Source organism: Oncorhynchus masou, unplaced genomic scaffold (genome assembly GCF_036934945.1).
Source record: "Oncorhynchus masou masou isolate Uvic2021 unplaced genomic scaffold, UVic_Omas_1.1 unplaced_scaffold_720, whole genome shotgun sequence".
In the NCBI taxonomy this organism is placed as follows: Eukaryota; Metazoa; Chordata; class Actinopteri; order Salmoniformes; family Salmonidae; genus Oncorhynchus; species Oncorhynchus masou.
In genome coordinates, this window is record NW_027013649.1 from 376,534 (window position 1) to 395,387 (window position 18,854).

The 18,854-nt window shown below is 41.5% G+C and overlaps 1 protein-coding gene across 1 annotated transcript; it reads left to right on the forward strand.

The window, feature by feature from the left end:
- Positions 1-9,365: 9,365 nt before the first annotated feature.
- On the forward strand, positions 9,366-14,742 carry LOC135537178 (homeobox protein Meis1-like; the record flags this gene model as incomplete). Its single annotated transcript, XM_064963383.1, has 6 exons — positions 9,366-9,602; positions 11,197-11,417; positions 12,454-12,595; positions 12,948-12,998; positions 13,557-13,607; positions 14,596-14,742. Coding segments are annotated over exons 1-6 (624 nt in total), but the record flags the coding sequence as incomplete, so codon positions are not given.
- Positions 14,743-18,854: the final 4,112 nt, after the last annotated feature.

Genomic DNA, 18,854 nt, shown 5'->3' on the forward strand with positions numbered 1-18,854 from the left:
GGGGTAGATGATGGAGGGGGTAGGGATAGAGAGAGAGAGAAAAGAGGGGTAGAGAGAGAGGTAGATGATGGAGGGGGTAGGGATAGAGAGAGAGAGGTAGATGATGGAGGGGGTAGGGATAGAGAGAGAGAGGTAGATGATGGAGGGGGTAGGGATAGAGAGAGAGAGAAAAGAGGGGGAGGGAGAGAGAGGTTAGAGTGATGGTGATGTGTTCTGTATCTCTCCATGTTTTTTTATTTTATTTAACTTGGCAAGTCAGTTAAGAACAAATTATTTGTACAATGTTGGCCTAAAGGGGAACAGTGGGTTAACTGCCTTGTTCAGGGGAACAGTGGGTTAACTGCCTTGTTCAGGGGAACAGTGGGTTAACTGCCTTGTTCAGGGGAACAGTGGGTTAACTGCCTTGTTCAGGGGAACAGTGAGTTAACTGCCTTGTTCAGGGGAACAGTGGGTTAACTGCCTTGTTCAGGGGAACAGTTGGTTAACTGCCTTGTTCCGGGGAACAGTGGGTTAACTGCCTTGTTCAGGGGAACAGTGGGTTAACTGCCTTGTTCAGGGGAACAGTGGGTTAACTGCCTTGTTCAGGGGAACAGTGGGTTAACTGCCTTGTTCAGGGGCAGAAGGAGAGCTTTTTTGCTTGTCAGCTCAGGGATTCGATCTAGCAACCTTTACGGTTACTGACGAAAACACTCGAACCACTAGACTACCTGCCGGTTTAACAGGACTGTATCCTCTGTGTTTGGGTCCCAAATGGCAGAGCCCCCTGGTCTAAAGTAGTGCACTATATAGGAAACAGGGCCCTGGTCTAAAGTAGTGCACTATATAGGAAACAGGGCCCTGGTCTAAAGTAGTGCACTATGTAGGAAACAGGGCCCTGGTCTAAAGTAGTGCACTATATAGGAAACAGGGCCCTGGTCTAAAGTAGTGCACTATATAGGAAACAGGGCCATGGTCTAAAGTAGTGCACTATATAGGAAACAGGGCTCTGGTCTAAAGTAGTGCACTATATAGGAAACAGGGCCCTGGTCTAAAGTAGTGCACTGTATAGGAAACAGGGCCCTGGTCTAAAGTAGTGCACTATATAGGAAACAGGGTCCTGGTCTAAAGTAGTGCACTATATAGGAAACAGGGCCCTGGGCAAAAGTAGTGCACTATATAGGAAACAGGGCCCTGGTCTAAAGTAGTGCACTGTATAGGAAACAGGGCCCTGGTCTAAAGTAGTGCACTTTATAGGAAACAGGTCCCTGGTCTAAAGTAGTGCACTATATAGGAAACAGGGCCATGGTCTAAAGTAGTGCACTATATAGGAAACAGGGCCCTGGTCTAAAGTAGTGCACTATATAGGAAACAGGGCCCTGGTCTAAAGTAGTGCACTATATAGGAAACAGGGCCCTGGTCTAAAGTAGTGCACTATATAGGAAACAGGGTGCCATTTGGGATGTACTCCATGTTAGCAGCACTACAGCCAATGACCTGCAACCGCTGCCACAATGTGAAAATTGAGTGGTAGTATTCAGAGAACAGTGGATCTATTATTACACCCTGTGGTGTGTGTGTGTGTGTGTGTGTGTGTGTGTGTGTGTGTGTGTGTGTGTGTGTGTGTGTGTGTGTGTGTGTGTGTGTGTGTGTGTGTGTGTGTGTGTGTGTGTGTGTGTGTGTGTGTGTGTGTGTGTGTGTGTGTGTGTGTGTGTGTGTATATGTGTGTGTGTGTGTGTGCGTGTGTGTGCGTGCGTGTGTGTGTGTGTGCGTGCGTGCGTGCGTGCTTGCGTGTGTGTGTGTGTGTATGTGTGTGTGTGTAATCATGCTACTTTATCCCTATGCTTCAAATAATGTACAGCATATTCCATTTTAATGTAATTTCCACATCTTCTTGGTTTCATGCCGCCTCCCAGTTCCTGTGGTTGTCAGCCTATGTTACCTCTGGGTCTTTTCATCTCCATATATACTGATAATAAGTCCTGTTTCTTCTCCGCGGACTGGGGCTGTTTGAACAATTATGACCCAATATTAGGAAGGTGTTCTTATTGTCTTGTCTTAATATATCAATATAGTATTTTCTCTCACAATTTAATGATGGGCTGTTTACTGCGGGTCTATCTATGGTCAATGATGGGCTGTTTACTGCGGGTCTATCTATGGTCAATGATGGGCTGTTTACTGCGGGCCTATCTATGGTCAATGATGGGCTTTTTACTGCGGGTCTATCTATGGTCAATGATGGGCTGTTTACTGCGGGTCTATCTATGGTCAATGATGGGCTGTTTACTGCGGGTCTATCTATGGTCAATGATGGGCTGTTTACTGTGGGTCTATCTATGGTCAATGATGGGCTGTTTACTGCGGGCCTATCTATGGTCAATGATGGGCTGTTTACTGCGGGTCTATCTATGGTCAATGATGGGCTGTTTACTGTGGGTCTATCTATGGTCAATGATGGGCTGTTTACTGCGGGTCTATCTATGGTCAGTGATGGGCTGTTTACTGCGGGTCTATCTATGGTCAATGATGGGCTGTTTACTGCGGGTCTATCTATGGTTAATGATGGGCTGTTTACTGCGGGTCTATCTATGGTCAATGATGGGCTGTTTACTGCTGGTCTATCTATGGTCAATGATGGGCTGTTTACTGCGGGCCTATCTATGGTCAATGATGGGCTGTTTACTGCGGGTCTATCTATGGTCAATGATGGGCTGTTTACTGTGGGCCTATCTATGGTCAATGATGGGCTGTTTACTGCGGGTCTATCTATGGTCAATGATGGGCTGTTTACTGCGGGTCTATCTATGGTCAATGATGGGCTGTTTACTGTGGGTCTATCTATGGTCAATGATGGGCTGTTTACTGCGGGCCTATCTATGGTCAATGATGGGCTGTTTACTGTGGGTCTATCTATGGTCAATGATGGGCTGTTTACTGTGGGCCTATCTATGGTCAATGGGACATTCATTCACACACGTGCAAAAAAAACATAAACGATATTTACATTAAAATATTTATTGTCATCAAGCTTAAAGGACAAACAATGGAGCAAAGACTAAATCCCCCCAAAAATGAAACGACATTACTCATCATATTATCTCCACGTTAGGTAAATTAAGAAATGCCTGCTGTATTTTGTTAATGGAACAGTAAGCCTTTCTAGTTGTTCTTTAAATATTCCACTGTGATCATGTCCGTTTTTAAATAAGTCAACTTATAAATCCCTTCCAATAGGCAACGGACTTTTTAAAGAAAACTCCATTTCAAAGTTGTTTTATTTTTTTATTAAAAATTATAATAGCTGTTTGTAATGTTGATGAAGTTGAATTGTTCGCTCAACCTTCGTTCTGTCACATTACCGTTGATAATACATGTCATTTCTCCTAACGCCGGTAGAAGGCGCAAACGATTAAGCGTTAACGTTTTGTATCAAACAGAATGGCATCCAACAGTAAACAGTAACATTTGTCTTGTGCAAATGAGAAGTACCTGATTCGAAAGGTAATTCTTACAGATAATTCACACTATCATTCGACTAGTGGAAAGACAGTGGTTTGGAAATGTGATGTTCATGAATAGGTCCCTTTTGATTTGTATAAGTATTGCAGGGCGTCACTGATGTGTATTTCTCATGGTGTGGAGTTGCTGAGTTCTTGGGTTCTTGAGTTGCTGAGTTCTTCAGGTACTGAGTTCTTGGTGTGTGTTTGTGTGTGATCAGCTCATGACAATTGAGGATAAAATTGCGATCTCGATTGGAATATTTCAACTTTTTATACAAGCCTATAATAATTTACTTTGACACTACACCTCAAATATAGTTTTCAATACCAAGTTGCTTAGTGTATTTTTGAAATTCTATATATTTTTTGACCTTTATTTAACTAGGCAAGTCAGTTAATTAAGAACACATTTCTGTTTACAATGACGTCCTAGGGACAGTGGGTTAACTGCCTTGTTCAGGGGCAGAACGACACATTTTTACCTTGTCAGGTCGGGGATTCGATCTAGCAACCTTTCGGTTACAGGCCAAACTCTCTAAACATTTAGGCTATTTGCCGCCCCGTAAATGTTTCCAAAACTTCCCCGAGAAGTCAAAATAATAATATTGCTGCAAAAATCATCGGAATTATTGATGTAGAGGATTTCATTAATTTCTAAATAAAGACGTGTCCTGGTTATGAAAACAATACACTCAATTGTACTTTTTAATTTTTAACACGTGTATAGGCGAGGCTTCTGTAACCACACACTTAAACCAGAGTTCAAACTATCAGGCCATTTCGTTTATATATCCTATTGTTTTGGACTAATTCATTTCACTATTTCGCAGATAATTATTAGGTCTACATTGTAGACAATACTTTGGATATAATGCAAAGAGAGCAAACGGACTCTATTCGCAATGCCAGTGTTACTCATTTTAATACGCTAAAAGGTTTAACCTACGTATCTAACAAGTAGCCTGATCGAACTAGATATATTTTCCAGCCAAACGTTCGGACAACATGCTGCTGGAAGACAGAATCCAGCGATGGCCTCTGCTGTGGCTGTGGCTGTACGGATCCGAACACGTTTGGGCGCATTGCTGCGGGGCTGATAAAGATTGACCTCCGTTTGACTCCTGAACCACCCGGTGCCAGGCGCTTTTAGGGAGAGACGTTGAGGACTATTATTAGGAAAGACAAATACACGGACATTATAGTCGATGGGGTTTTCTTTGCTAATGTAGACTTGATATTTCAAACTTTTTCGAGAGGCGTGAATCATACAGAAAGCTATGCTCATGGCTTGGAAAATACGATTCATTATTGTTCATTAATGTAATTCAGTTGTAAGCCTATTAAAGGACATGGTATTAGTCCATATAGAAAGTTGTGCATAAAGTTGTGAAATAATTATTTTTTTAAAGAACTTGTTTTATTCTAATATTAAAACACCGGCCTATATGACTTTCCCCCAATGACAATGTTCCAGCATGACATTGTTTAATCGTTAATTAACTTGACTTTTCTCCCCTTCTCAGTTCGACTGCAGGTCTACACGTTGGCCATCCCGTGCACTCCTCTCAAACAACGTCTCTAATGGTTATGTCGGTCGAATGTGGCGGTCAACCCAGATTTGACTGTCAGGAAAGAAATGCCTTTTGATTTCATTACATGACTCATGACATTATCCGTCCCCCGGAAGCAGATTAAAGATGAAATGATGATATTTGCTCTCTCTAGAATGAGCTGACTCTCGCCAATGAGAAACCTAAAGAGCAAGAGTGAAAGTATTGCTGCTTGCCCCTGTTGTGGTCTGTAACGTCCTTTTATAGACGGTAATTGAAGCAACTTAATTACTTTATAATGCCACTCTGGTTCTGTGACAGCAGTTAGTAGCCTAGACGTTGATGTAATTCACCTTTCCATGTCAATTTAGACCAGGCTCGAGCTATTTACGAAGACGACCAATTTAGTTGGATGGAGATAGACACACAATTCTGAAAATACGAGGGCTAAATGTCATGTGGTATCCAGTCACGCATCGTAAAACGACATGTATATCTCAATAAATCTAATATTTCTTAACGTAAATAAATCATTTTTTAGTGCCTAATAATATGTGAGGATATTTTCACTCACGTTTCCACCATATAGGCTGCATTAGGCTAGTTAATGTAGAACAACATCATTTAGGAGAGAGATAACTACTCACCCGTGAACTACTGAAAGTTAAAGGAACACAACGAGGTCTAATCGATATGCGTAGATAATTTATCCTAAATGTTTTGCTTCCATCCTTGTGCGTAAACCCACGATTCCCCGGGAATTCCATGAACCCGTGTGTCCTCAACGCCTTCATATAGCTTTCCCAGTCCCACCGAGCCCGTTACAGTGTCTGCCCCAAGCCACGTACATGTCTCACTCATCCGTCGGTCGGTGCACGGGGCTTTAATAGTAATTTCGTGCCTGTAAATTTGGATCCCACGGCTCGGGACTGGTGGTGGTGGTACCACGGGAGTCGCGTCTGAATGTGTGAACGCTGTATTATCTGATATGACAGTGCGGCTGGCAGCGGGGCATTATGATCGATGACAGATGAATCTGCAGGCTAACTTCAAACACCTTGTCATCAGGGCGTTTGGAGTAACACGTTATGAACAGCGACGGGATGGTTTAGCATAATCAGAAGATATAGCGGAGCATGAAAGGCAATTCTCTCCTGGCATTTGTGTGAAATAAGTTGTCTATACGTACAGGTAATATATATATATATATATATATTAGAGAGAGAGCGAGAGAGAGAGAGCGCGATAGAGAGAGAGACATGTATAACATGTATATGCACATCTAGCTGCCCAGGCTGAACATCATCATATAGCCTGTAGCCCACTCTCTTCTGGCATTTGTGTTGAAACAAGTGTAGTAACTCGATTGAATAGCTTCTTATCAGTAATGCAGGCTAACATGTATACATCCACCTAGTTCAAGCAATATAAGCATATATTGTATTGAAAATTATAAACAAATACATACATTTGAATGTATACTTTGTCGACGATTCTCATTGATATCAGAGTTGTGTAGCCTAATATAATAGATCTATGGTTCCTTTTCCAAAAATCGATTTGAAAATAAATGTTATAAATCGCCCCTTTACACTCAACAGTAAGCTACATAGTCCTATGTGCACACGGTGACAAAGAGGTCATTGTGAGGAATAAAATGTCCTTTATTGACCAAATAACACGGTAATCCGATTATAGAGAATATTTAACAAAGTTAAAGTTTTTAATCTGGGGTAAAATCAACCCAATAAAACGTATAATGAGTTATTATATCGGTTTAAAATTAATGATATTGTATATATAGGCTTTCTCGGAAAAGTTTTAGAAAGTAAGGACAAGTAGGAAAGAGATGGAAAGTAGAACATTTGTGTGTTATTGTGTTATTGAGAGAGAGCGCGAGAGAGAGAGCGAAGAGCGAGAAGCCTCGAAGACAAATGAGAACGAGCTGGGGTTTGTGAAATATTCAAACATATTTATATAGAGACTTATTACAAAAGACATGTTTTTAATTTGCGAGCAACGTTTTGTTTTGCAGCTCCCCACCAATGTGGCCTGAAATCGATCAATCACCAAATAATTGATCATCTCGAGATCCAATAGGGGACTCGCATCACTGTGCCGTGCTTCCATTGGACACCCCTGGCGGACTCGGTGAGCGTGCAGCGACTCGGAACGGCCCATTCGGCGCAGAGAGGGGGAATGGGTGACGGAGGGCACGACGGAGAACTGTATCACTCTGTAGCACTCTGACAGCAACATGAAGCTGACATGATAGAGGGACTCTAATCTAGTGACTTTTTCAGCTTCCGTTTTAAAGAAAGACCAATTATACAGCACCATCAAAATGCTTTAGTAAACAGATTGTTAGTAAAATATATACATATTTTACCAGAAAATACCAAAATGTTGTCAATGGCCTATACAGTATTGGGCACACTAACTTCATCAAACCTAACGATATATATATATATATATATATATATATATATATATATATATATATATATATATATATATATATATATATATTTACATTTACATTTACATTTAAGTCATTTAGCAGACGCTCTTATCCAGAGCGACTTACAAATTGGTGAATTCACCTTCTGACATCCAGTGGAACAGCCACTTTACAATAGTGCATCTAAGTCATTAAGGGGGGGGGGTGAGAAGGATTACTTATCCTATCCTAGGTATTCCTTGAAGAGGTGGGGTTTCAGGTGTCTCCGGAAGGTGGTGATTGACTCCGCTGTCCTGGCGTCGTGAAATATATCTCTAATCAAGCAATTCAACAATTTCTCCCAAATCAAATAGGCTACTTACTGTAAGACGATGTAAAGTCTAATGTAAAAGTGTGATATAAAATCATGAATCTGCTGTTTTGCAGAAGGGATTTATGGGATATTCCCTAAAAACATGCCACTTCGATTCAAGTGACTTCTCATAGCAGGTTAGGAGAGCATTTTTGCTAACCTTTACACTAACTAACCATTTTCCTAATCTTAACCTAAATCTCCTAAACTGCTATGTTAATCTTCCCAACCTGCTGCATAAATTCTCCTAACCTGCTAAGAACAGTCACAGCTGTATCGAAATGACATGTTTTTAGGGAGTCCCGCCCAGTTCTAGTCCAAATAGATAAAGACATCTCCACAATAACAGAGATGAGTAAACCTGGGCCGACATTAATAGGAATGATTAAGTGCATTGACGTGTTCAAGGTGGAAACTGCGTAAATGGTCAAAGAGGAAAGGCCGGGTATGTTGCAACCAAGAGCACTTTAGGACATTACCAGAGGTTTATTTAAGATTTAACTACCGTTCAAAAACATGGATTTGTCACGGATATAAATATAATTAGAATAGCATACTGCAAGGCGTTTCCTACTGGGCACGTTGGTGCAACATCATTTTATTGAAATGAGGTGGAAACAACGTTGATCCAACCAGTGTGTTCCCACTGGGTTCTCTTCTACCTAGTAGCCTACTAGTTTTCACATTATTCAAATCTGGAATGGCATCAAAGTCTTGAGACGATAATCTTAATCTTGGGATTAGTTGGAAAATCCACATTTGTAAATAGAAAAAAACATGAGTCAAACAAACACTACAGTAAAGTCGACGACACAACCAAGAGTCAGGGTGATATCCCACACGCCGAGGCTAAAGCTATGCATGCAAGGCTTTGACCAGAGCAACACCACCAGGGGCTGAAGGATATTCTCCCTATAGCCTAGAACACAAACAGACAGGGGCTCGGAATATCCACTGACTGCTCAACTCGAGCTTTCGAAGGTCCTCCCACGACACCCCTCCTCTCCGCGCGACTTGATGTAGCCCATTCGCATTGTGTATAACGCGACCTGTTATGGCCACCACTACTTCCGGGTTTCGGCAGTCTGGTCCATATCCACTCCTCAGTCGCGTTTCCCAACTACTCGCACCCATTGTACACAAACCAACGAGGAGTTGGCGACTGAGCACAGCATCGATCGAGGGCTGCTCCTTTAAGAAAGACTAAGCCTGAATTATCACCCCACCTCCTCCTGATCTCCTTTACAGGGCTTTTGCGTTTTAAAAATCAACCCAGGAGCCGAGAGTGATCAAAAGAAAAACGAGTGAGCTGAATGTTTTGTGTGCATTTGACTATTCACATTAGGTGTGCTAACCCGTGGAAGCGCGGCGCGGATCATCATTCATTCCGGGCTACTTTGACAAGCCTCGGCGTTTGATTGACAGGCGTGGTGGCAAAAAGCCACGAGACTTCGCTAGTTCTGTTTTGAGGGGTATTTTCATACTGTTTTGTTGGAAAATAAGACTGGGGTTTCTCTCCTATGCCACTGCCCTGGGGATAGCTCAGGCCCTATTCGCGGTTGCTTTGGACTGAACTTGAGCTGAAGAGGGCTGGCTTGAATTCATCGTTGCATTTCTCTTGCAAGAAATACGGATTCTTGAAAGATCTCGCATTTGGAATTTGCGTTTTTATTTGTTCTTCACCCTGGCCTCTTAGGGGATATATCCGAAGCGAAAGGAGAGAAGAAGAGAGGGACTAGAGGAGGGATATGGCGCAGCGGGTACGTAGCAAGACTATCCCGAAAAGTTTCACTGTAACTCCACTGTGTGAAAATGCAAAGCCATGAACACGGTAACGTGGCCAATGACAGACGCTTGCGGCGAAACGTTACTTTCTTCTTCAAGACCCCGCTGGACCGAATTCCATGTTTTGCAGTTTTGCATCTTTGGCACAATATTACGCACGGACGCACATATTTGCTGCTTCGCGAACGCCCCGACTAGGGACATTAGAAGTGTCATCCTATCTGCTGTTTCCAGATTAGTCTTGACAGACCAGTTACTGGAAGAGAAACAAGGAGCAATGGGACCAAACAAACCCAAACTTTATACTTCCAAAGTCGAATTTAAATGACTTTAGTCATTTTTGTAATTCATCAAATTCATGTAAATGCTTTGAGGTTTGAATCTCTGAGTGTTTTTGAGATTATAATTCATTATCATCTAGAGTTGCATCCTCAATTGTAGTTTATTACAAAGTAGGCCTAATAACGTTTAATTGAGTAATTTGGGTAAAAAAACAAACAAATTTTTGCATATGCTAATAAAACACATTTTTGTCATGATGTGATGACTTATGATTTGTAACATAGCCTAAAACCCCGGAATACTCGACTAGATGGCAGAATTAAAAAAAATGAAATGTAAGAGAGATCACACTTATTATTCAAAGACCTTTTGCTTGATGGAGAGACACACTACATCAGTACCACGCGGGTCATTTGTGCACCTCTCCACGTGTCAGGGTCTAAATGGTAGTCTTTATAATACCGTGCCACGTTCAGAGTCCACAATACATCATTAAAATCACTCATTAATTCGTTAAAGAAACAGGCCCCAAAATAAATGTTGTTGTAACTTTTAGTCAACGTGTTATACGTGTTGTATGTCTGTGTGAAAAGGCATATTCAGGCACACATTTAGTATGGGCGTATGGGGATGGAAAATATGCAGACAACTTATAACTACAAATCACTTCGGTTTAAATGTTCATAAAAAGATCTATCTATACTAGACATCTTCAATGATCATCATTATGAGAAACAGAAACATCAATTTAACTGCGTTTGTTAAATATATTAATGATGGTGTATTTGGCGTGTAATAACAGAGTAACCAATGTTACACAATTCTAATGATGCTCTAAAATTAGCAAACACTGTAATTAGAGAGACTAAATGTTGTGAAAGCCTACTATCAAATAATTCAAAATACACAAAGACGAAACATGCATGCTTGTCATCCGTTTTAACCTGCTCATATATATTTCAGTTTTTGCTATTTAGTAGCCTAGCTTTGGAATTAAAGATCAGATTTGAATAATGTTTTAACGATATTATCCCTATTTTGTTACTATTTCTTATATGGTGGTGTAAATATTTAAAATACACTTAGAGCTACAGTTGAACTTTAGGGGTTTTATATGCTTGAATATAAACAAGGTCACTAAGGCCAACCTCGGTAGACTTCTTTTTTTTTATTCATTCATTGGTAGGTTACTATTTACACGTTATATTGTTGTCTGCAAAGTGCGTAAAACCACCCCAGTCCTATATGTCCATTCAGTAGGAAACTGTGTTGTAATTGTGTATACAGTACGAAGACTTGCCCCACTACGGGATGGACGGGGTGGGTATCCCCACCACCATGTACGGCGACCCGCACGGTGCCCGCTCCATGCAGGCCGTCCACCTCAACCACGGCCCCCAGCTACACTCACACCAGTACCCGCACACAGCCCACAGCAACGCCATGCCGCCTAGTATGGGCTCGTCCGTCAACGACGCCCTGAAGAGAGATAAAGACCAGATATATGGGTAGGTGACTGTAGCTTACGTAGGTTATATATGAGCAACTTTGTGTGGGATTTCATATGTTTTGGTTGATTTTCTTGTTGGAGTTGAAAATGTGTAGACTATTAGGCCGTGAAGAGCGGTTGGGAAAAAGTAAAATACACGTGGGATTGTTACCTGGGAATTATTGTTGTTTTGGAACTTTTTTGCAAGAATAATTTATTGTCGAACGTTGTGTTGACTTCTATAACTTGGCACAAAGTTGTATGCTTTATGTACTCAAAATATAGGCTACGATATTGATATTTGCTGACACAAAATATTATGCACCCGTGACCCTGAGACCAATAGCTACTATGTGCAGCAGCACATTTTAGTCTATATGTTTTGGAAATTAAAATTCCAATGAGTTTATTGTAGTTTTACAAGGACCTGTAATTGATTACTACATATTAATATAACTAAATGGTGCGCAATGGTCTTGTTATATGGCCATGGTTTTATGTAATAAAACAGACACCCAAAATTATGCACACCCTACATTAATTTAGATGAGTTAATTAAAATTCCAACGCATGATGTATGTACGGTGACTGAACATGTCACAAATAATTTAAACTATTTACTCAGTTCAATGGTAGGCTTACTTCAGAGCGTCATATTTTTCTTAAATTCTAGACATTGGCCCTAACATATCCAGAACGGACATATCCGCGATTTACAAATGAGACTAAAATGGAACAAATTCCACATATTAAACGTTTGATATTTTCAAAGACAAAGGCAGATCTAGCCTATAGGCTTAGGAGAAAAATACAGTGGTGCACAAAAAAAAGTACATTTTATTCAAATCATTTGACACAATTATCTGTCAGTAAAAACTATATCGTTTGAATATTTTTCTGCACTAATAGGCTATAAACGCCATACATAAAAACAGCATACACATATCACCAATTCCCAGAGCTATGCCTAGTTGTTGAGACTAGCTTATAGAACCAGTGTTGACCCGGCCTTGTTCTCTGCGGTGACATTTGCTATTGTGTTTGATTCCACGCAGGCACCCCCTGTTCCCCCTGCTTGCACTGATTTTTGAGAAATGTGAATTAGCGACTTGCACGCCCAGAGAGCCTGGGGTCGCGGGAGGAGACGTTTGTTCATCGGAATCTTTCAATGAAGATATAGCAGTGTTTGCAAAACAGGTCGGTGAAAAACCCGTTGCGCGTTATTAACATAGGCTACATTATGCATACGGTTATTAACTACATTATGCATACGGTTATAGACGTGTGTGGCTGAGCATATAAGCCGATGTTTTTAAGATTGGTATTTAGTTTGTGTAATTAAATGTTATTGTAAAGTTTAGCATTGGAAATGTTTTGACGCGTGTATTGTTTAGAAGTAGCCTATAGTATTTGTTATGCCATTAACAGTAGTTTATGTTTAACACATTGTTCAATATTGGGAATACTATTTTAATATTAAATACATTGTTATTTTTCTCACGGATGTTGCCCATAAGTGTTGAAGTGTTCATGATTTTGTGGTTTTTAGATTCGGGCAGAAAAGCCGTTATTTTCATCGAATCCAGAACTGGATAACCTGGTAAGACAAATATTGATTTGATTATACAAGAAGTGGGCTAATGACTAAGAGCCAACGTGGATGTATCCAACATATCAGGGCTTGCCTTCATATTATGTCACGGTTTCTGAACACCAGACGCTGTGAGTTCAAAAAGTTTCTCCAACGACTGGAGGTTGTTGTTCTTCAATCCGGATGGTTTGATTTCATGATGGCCCTCGGTTGTCACCGTAGATAACCATCTTTTGAGGGCCACATTAGAAAGCTGTCAAATGGGTTTGGACTACATTTCCCTCGATGGAAAGTTATTATGTTAATAGTTTTCACTTGTAATGTAGGATTTCTAATGCTTATGTCTGGGATAGCTTCTATTGTGTTTGATTGATTAGCCAATGCTGTAATGCCGTACGCTTATAATGTTGAATATCAGCTCGACATAAAATCAAAATTCAAAATCCAATTTAACATGAATAAATTTCTCCATTGTAGTTTCTTATATCCTATCCAGAAACATATGCCTATTTCATATTAGGACATTTTACAAGCTAATCTTTTTTTATTGTTATTTAAATGTTTCAGATGATTCAAGCCATTCAAGTTTTACGGTTTCATCTTCTTGAGTTGGAAAAGGTAATATCCCAGCTCCCTGTTGCTGCCTGGCCTTGTCACACTTCATAGCTATGGGCGACATTTGCATAAATGTATTTTTCTAGTCGGCTATAATTAGTGTCGAAATCAATCATGGGGCCTATTTCTCTTCCGCGTTGTAGCCTAATCACAACGCAAGCTGCTACAACTGCATGGAGCGGATATCTCTGTGACCAAATCTCTCTGAGAGATAATAGTTTATTTTGGTGTAGATTACATACAAGGTGAATTAATTATATCATTTAAAGTATGTTATACGCGCTTTAGGTATTGGAGAATGCTAAAGGCCGAGAAAAGTAGCCCGCTGTAGCATAGATTGGCGTGACATTAGTGAGGTAATTTTTTATATGGTATATTGATATGTTTTACCAATGGTAGTCCACTGTCCAAACAATTGATCAGTTGAAATGATTGTTAATTAACTTTCAGTAGGCCGAGTGTTGGGCTATTTTGATACAATTCAAAACATTATATAACAGAAGGATCGTTGAAGGCTGTAGCAGCATTGTGTAGCGATGCATTTAGCCCATACAGAATGCACCATCCTCGGTATGACCAGGCGACATGCACCGGGTTGGTTCGGTGGTAATAATGGAATCACTGGAGGAAATGAAGCAGTTTACCTTAAATGTCAATCAGTCGGGTCACCCCACCACCTCCCTAATGGACACAACCTGGGGCACTGATACATTTAACACGGGTGTTGACTTGGTTGTAGCCCGCCAGTCTTCTTGTCATTGTCAATTTTCGTTGAAGTCTCAATTTTCTCTGTAATAAAGTTACTTCATATTTCTGGATTCGGCTGGTCACGTGGGAGCGCACAGCAACACCACGTGCTCGCCTCAACCCATTTGGACCAGGTTGTCCAGGTGGCTTGTAGCTTTGTAGTTGCAGGCATGTGTCAGATATACAGGAGCTCATGTCTTTTCTTTTGGTGTGTTTTCCTATTCTCTTTTATGTTGTTCTACAGGTACACGAACTATGTGACAATTTCTGTCACCGGTACATCAGCTGTCTGAAAGGAAAGATGCCCATCGACTTGGTGATCGACGACAGAGAGGGCGGATCAAAATCAGACAACGAGGAAATAACAAGATCATCCGGGCCTCTTGATCAGGTAATGTCATATCTCTCTCTCTCTCTCTCTCTCTCTCTCTCTCTCTCTCTCTCTCTCTCTCTCTCTCTCTCAACTGGGAATATTCAGTGTGGTGTCTTCTGGGTCACTTCTCCGCGAGGCGCTGTTATTTGCATACGATTAAGACCGTTTTAGATTCCATCGGAATGAAAATTTCTCTGTATAATGTATCCATTATTGGCCCATTAAGGTTTGATCCGGGAACCGACCCGGGGGAGATTAGCCCGAGAAAGCATCGCCATAAACTTGACCTGCTTCTTGTCCATTTTAATTTAGCCATCTTTCCCTTTTCTTATTTTCCTCCTCCTCTCCAGCACCTCTGTCTTCTATTGTTTAATCAAAACGAAACGTCATCAGTGCATTTGTATTACCACGCAGCTACCGTGGAGAGGCCAAACGCATAGTTTGATATCTCACCGGAGGGACTGAGACCGTGGGTTTAGTTGCCTCGGATTTCCCGTTGTAGTTTACGGTTCATTAGGTGTCTTGTCAGTAGTTTTCCTCAGACATGAGCGCACATTGCTTAGGCGAATAGCTGCTATTCGTGACCACTTTGTGCTTTAAAGCGCGAAGACAGAGAGAGATTCCATGGCACTTGCTGAAATTAAAGGTTTGATTTTGAAAGCTACTTGGCAGTAGGCTAGATTAGGACAAGGCAGTAGGCTAGATTAGGACAAGGCAGTAGGCTAGATTAGGACAAGGCAGTAGGCTAGATTAGGACAAGGCAGTAGGCTAGATTAGGGGAATGTTTCCTATTGTGAGTCGCGGGCAGCAGTAGCGATATCAGCACATCCTTCATTATGTGCTCCACTGGCTGCTCGCTCTCGAGGGACATTGTAGTGCGCGCGCAGGCATGACCCTAATGGTCCGTATTGCCGTTAAATAATGATAACAGTAATAATGATTAGAATTATGCAAATCTATAGCCCTATCTTTTATGCTGTGGATTTTAGGCCATTAATACCATGCTTCATTTTGTATCCTGAATAGAGACACAGCTTTTCTTATTTCACTTAACAAAATAGGCCTATATTTTCGAAAGTTATCTCTGTTAGGGTTTTAGAGAAGAATGAATGAAGGCCCTCAGAGACATAGGCTATGGATACCGATGAAGGGAAAAAAACAAGTGGCCAAATTAAAGAGATTAGCGGCTAGGCAGATATAAAAAGTAATGAAGCGATTAGGCTAAATAATTTAAATCCGTGGACCTCCATATGGTTGAGTGGCCGGCTAGAGCTGGCGGTCTGTTGTAGTGCTCCGGAGAGAGTGGCAGCGAGCAGCTTCCATGTTCTGTGGTGAATAGCGTAGTTAGCAGGCAGTATAGCCTAGGCATCGTCATTCATGGAGGAGCTGCGACCAAAATGGGAGCGACCCCCTGCCTGCCTCAAGCTTCCTCTCTCTCGCGCTCTCTCTCTTTCTCCGTCACCAGCCCCATATTAATGATTATGCTAATGAGGCAGATCGCCGCGCCAGATAACACTTCATTTAATTCAAAAGCAGAATTAAATAACATGATGCCAATTGTGCACTTAAGTGTTTCTTTGAACGCGTATTCTTTGGGGACCTTGTCAAAGACGTTGCGCCTAGATAGTCTGAGATATGAGTGAAACTGCGGAAGATAAAGGGGTATCGAAATATAGGCTTCGCGAACACCCTGGGGTTTGTAGGTATATGAAGCACATCATGTTGTGCTCGCGGGCAGTGATATGGTACTTTAATTGACTTTAAGATGAAGACATGCCCTATTTTAATCTAATGATGGCCTTCCTTGTAGCCTAAATATTGAGGCTAATATCATATAGGCATATAGGTTGACAATGTCTCCGCTGTGAAGCGCATTAATAGGCCTCTATGTAAAACTGTTCTGACAGATCTGGAATATGTCCATATCAATTACATTCCTGATATTTCAGAGTAAGATTATGATACAATACAAAGTAGTGCAGCTAGCCTACATTTTAGGCATATCTGCTTAATGATCCATAAACCACAAATGAACTTATCCAGAGAGCGCTGAGGGGTCTTTGGCTCAAAGATAAGACCGTTTTCAATTAAATGAAACTGCACTTGTTTTATCGCGATACTTTCCAGCTGAGCTGAATATAGGCTATGTATTTTAGTATTTTGTATTTCTTGTAGGACATTTTATGCTTTTGCTTTTGTTAGGCGGATGTGACACCCTTAACGGATTAGCGCGGTGTGAGAATTATCTCTATCCATATGTGTTGTTAATATACGCCCTGGGGCATAACGTTGAATTGGACTGGAAAAAATATAGAGAATTTGTTAACAAGAAGGAACGGAAGCTCATTTATGCACAAACCAATTTATTCCAGCGAGGGGACTGTAGCAGAAAAGGGCAAAAAAATAGTACTTTGAATTGATTAAACTCCAGGGTCTGCGCCGAGTTACTAGCAGCTTGTGCACCCAAGCATTGAACCAATAATGTTCCGTTCCGACTCCTCCATCTTTTTTTCCTCCCCTTGTTATTTTGCTTGTCTCTTGCTTTGCGCAGGAAAGTAGCGCATGCAGGAAGGACGCAGGGCGCTTCTTGTCAAAAAAAAGGAGCGGATAAGAGCATTTCAGGAGAGGTGAAACAGTCATAGAGAGAGGGAGAGAGTCTGGCTGTGAAGGCTTGTGAATGTGACCAAGCCAGTTTGGGTGTGCGTGTGCGTGCGTGTGTGAGAGAGCCCAGCCTGGCTCCATGCTCCCTTTAAAACCCTTTTCCTCCTTCTCCCTAGAAAACTAGTTTTACCACATTTAACCCCTTTATTTACTACAGTTGATCCACCCTCTCCCTGCTCATTTTGACCCACTTGAAGGGTAGTCAAACATTTACATAAATAGTTTCCTTTGGTTTTCGCTTTTCTGTTAAGTGGTGTTCATGTGAACATAACACATTTCAAAACAACTAAAAAGTGAGACACTTCTTAGCATATTGTCTAGTCTCCTCCACGGGAATAGGTGATGCTGGGAAATAATGTGCTTGCATGTTCCTAGGCTTCATCAACGCAGATTCCACACGACAACTAAGATTCCACACGACAACTAAGATTCCACACGACAACTAAGATTCCACACGACAACTAAGATTCCACAAGACAGCTAAGATTCCACACGACAACTAAGATTCCACATGACAACTAAGATTCCACACGACAGCTAAGATTCCACACGACAGCTAAGATTCCACACGACAGCTAAGATTCCACACGACAACTAAGATTCCACACGACAACTAAGATTCCACACGACAGCTAAGATTCCACACGACAGCTAAGATTCCACACGACAGCTAAGATTCCACACGACAACTAAGATTCCACACGACAGCTAAGATTCCACACGACAGCTAAGATTCCACACGACAGCTAAGATTCCACACGACAGCTAAGATTCCACACGACAGCTAAGATTCCACACGACAGCTAAGATTCCACACGACAGCTAAGATTCCACACGACAGCTAAGATTCCACACGACAGCTAAGATTCCACACGACAACTAAGATTCCACACGACAACTAAGATTCCACACGACAACTAAGATTCCACACGACAACTAAAACACATAAAACTAGTATAGGAAGACTGCTCCATATTGTGTTGTTTTAAAGTCCTTCAGTCATACATGCAGACGTGGCCCATGTATACATATCCCCACCCAGGGCTTAATCTCTTCTCTGTGTTGTTGATGATTTTTGCCTTGCTTGTTGCCTTGCCGATTGAATACGTATTTGCCTAGCCCACACATGGCTCTCCACTGCTCGAGTGAGCAACGAGATGGGAGGTCGTTCCAACCACCGCGTCACAGCAGCAGCTAGCGCTCCGTTTGCACAGTTGTCTTTAATTGCAGAGAAGCAGGAGGAAGGTGCGCAGCAAATCTGCTAATGAACTTTGTGACAAGCTCAGAGAGTGCAAAACTGCTGCACCCTATTCCCTATTTAGTGTATTACTTTCGTCCAGGGTCCAAAGGGCTTTGTTCAAATGTAGTGCACTATGTAGGGAATAGGATGCCACTTGGGTGGCATCCCCAGGCTGTCTAGATGCTGTGATAATAACGCTGTGGACACTGCATCTGGTGAGCTCTTCTCC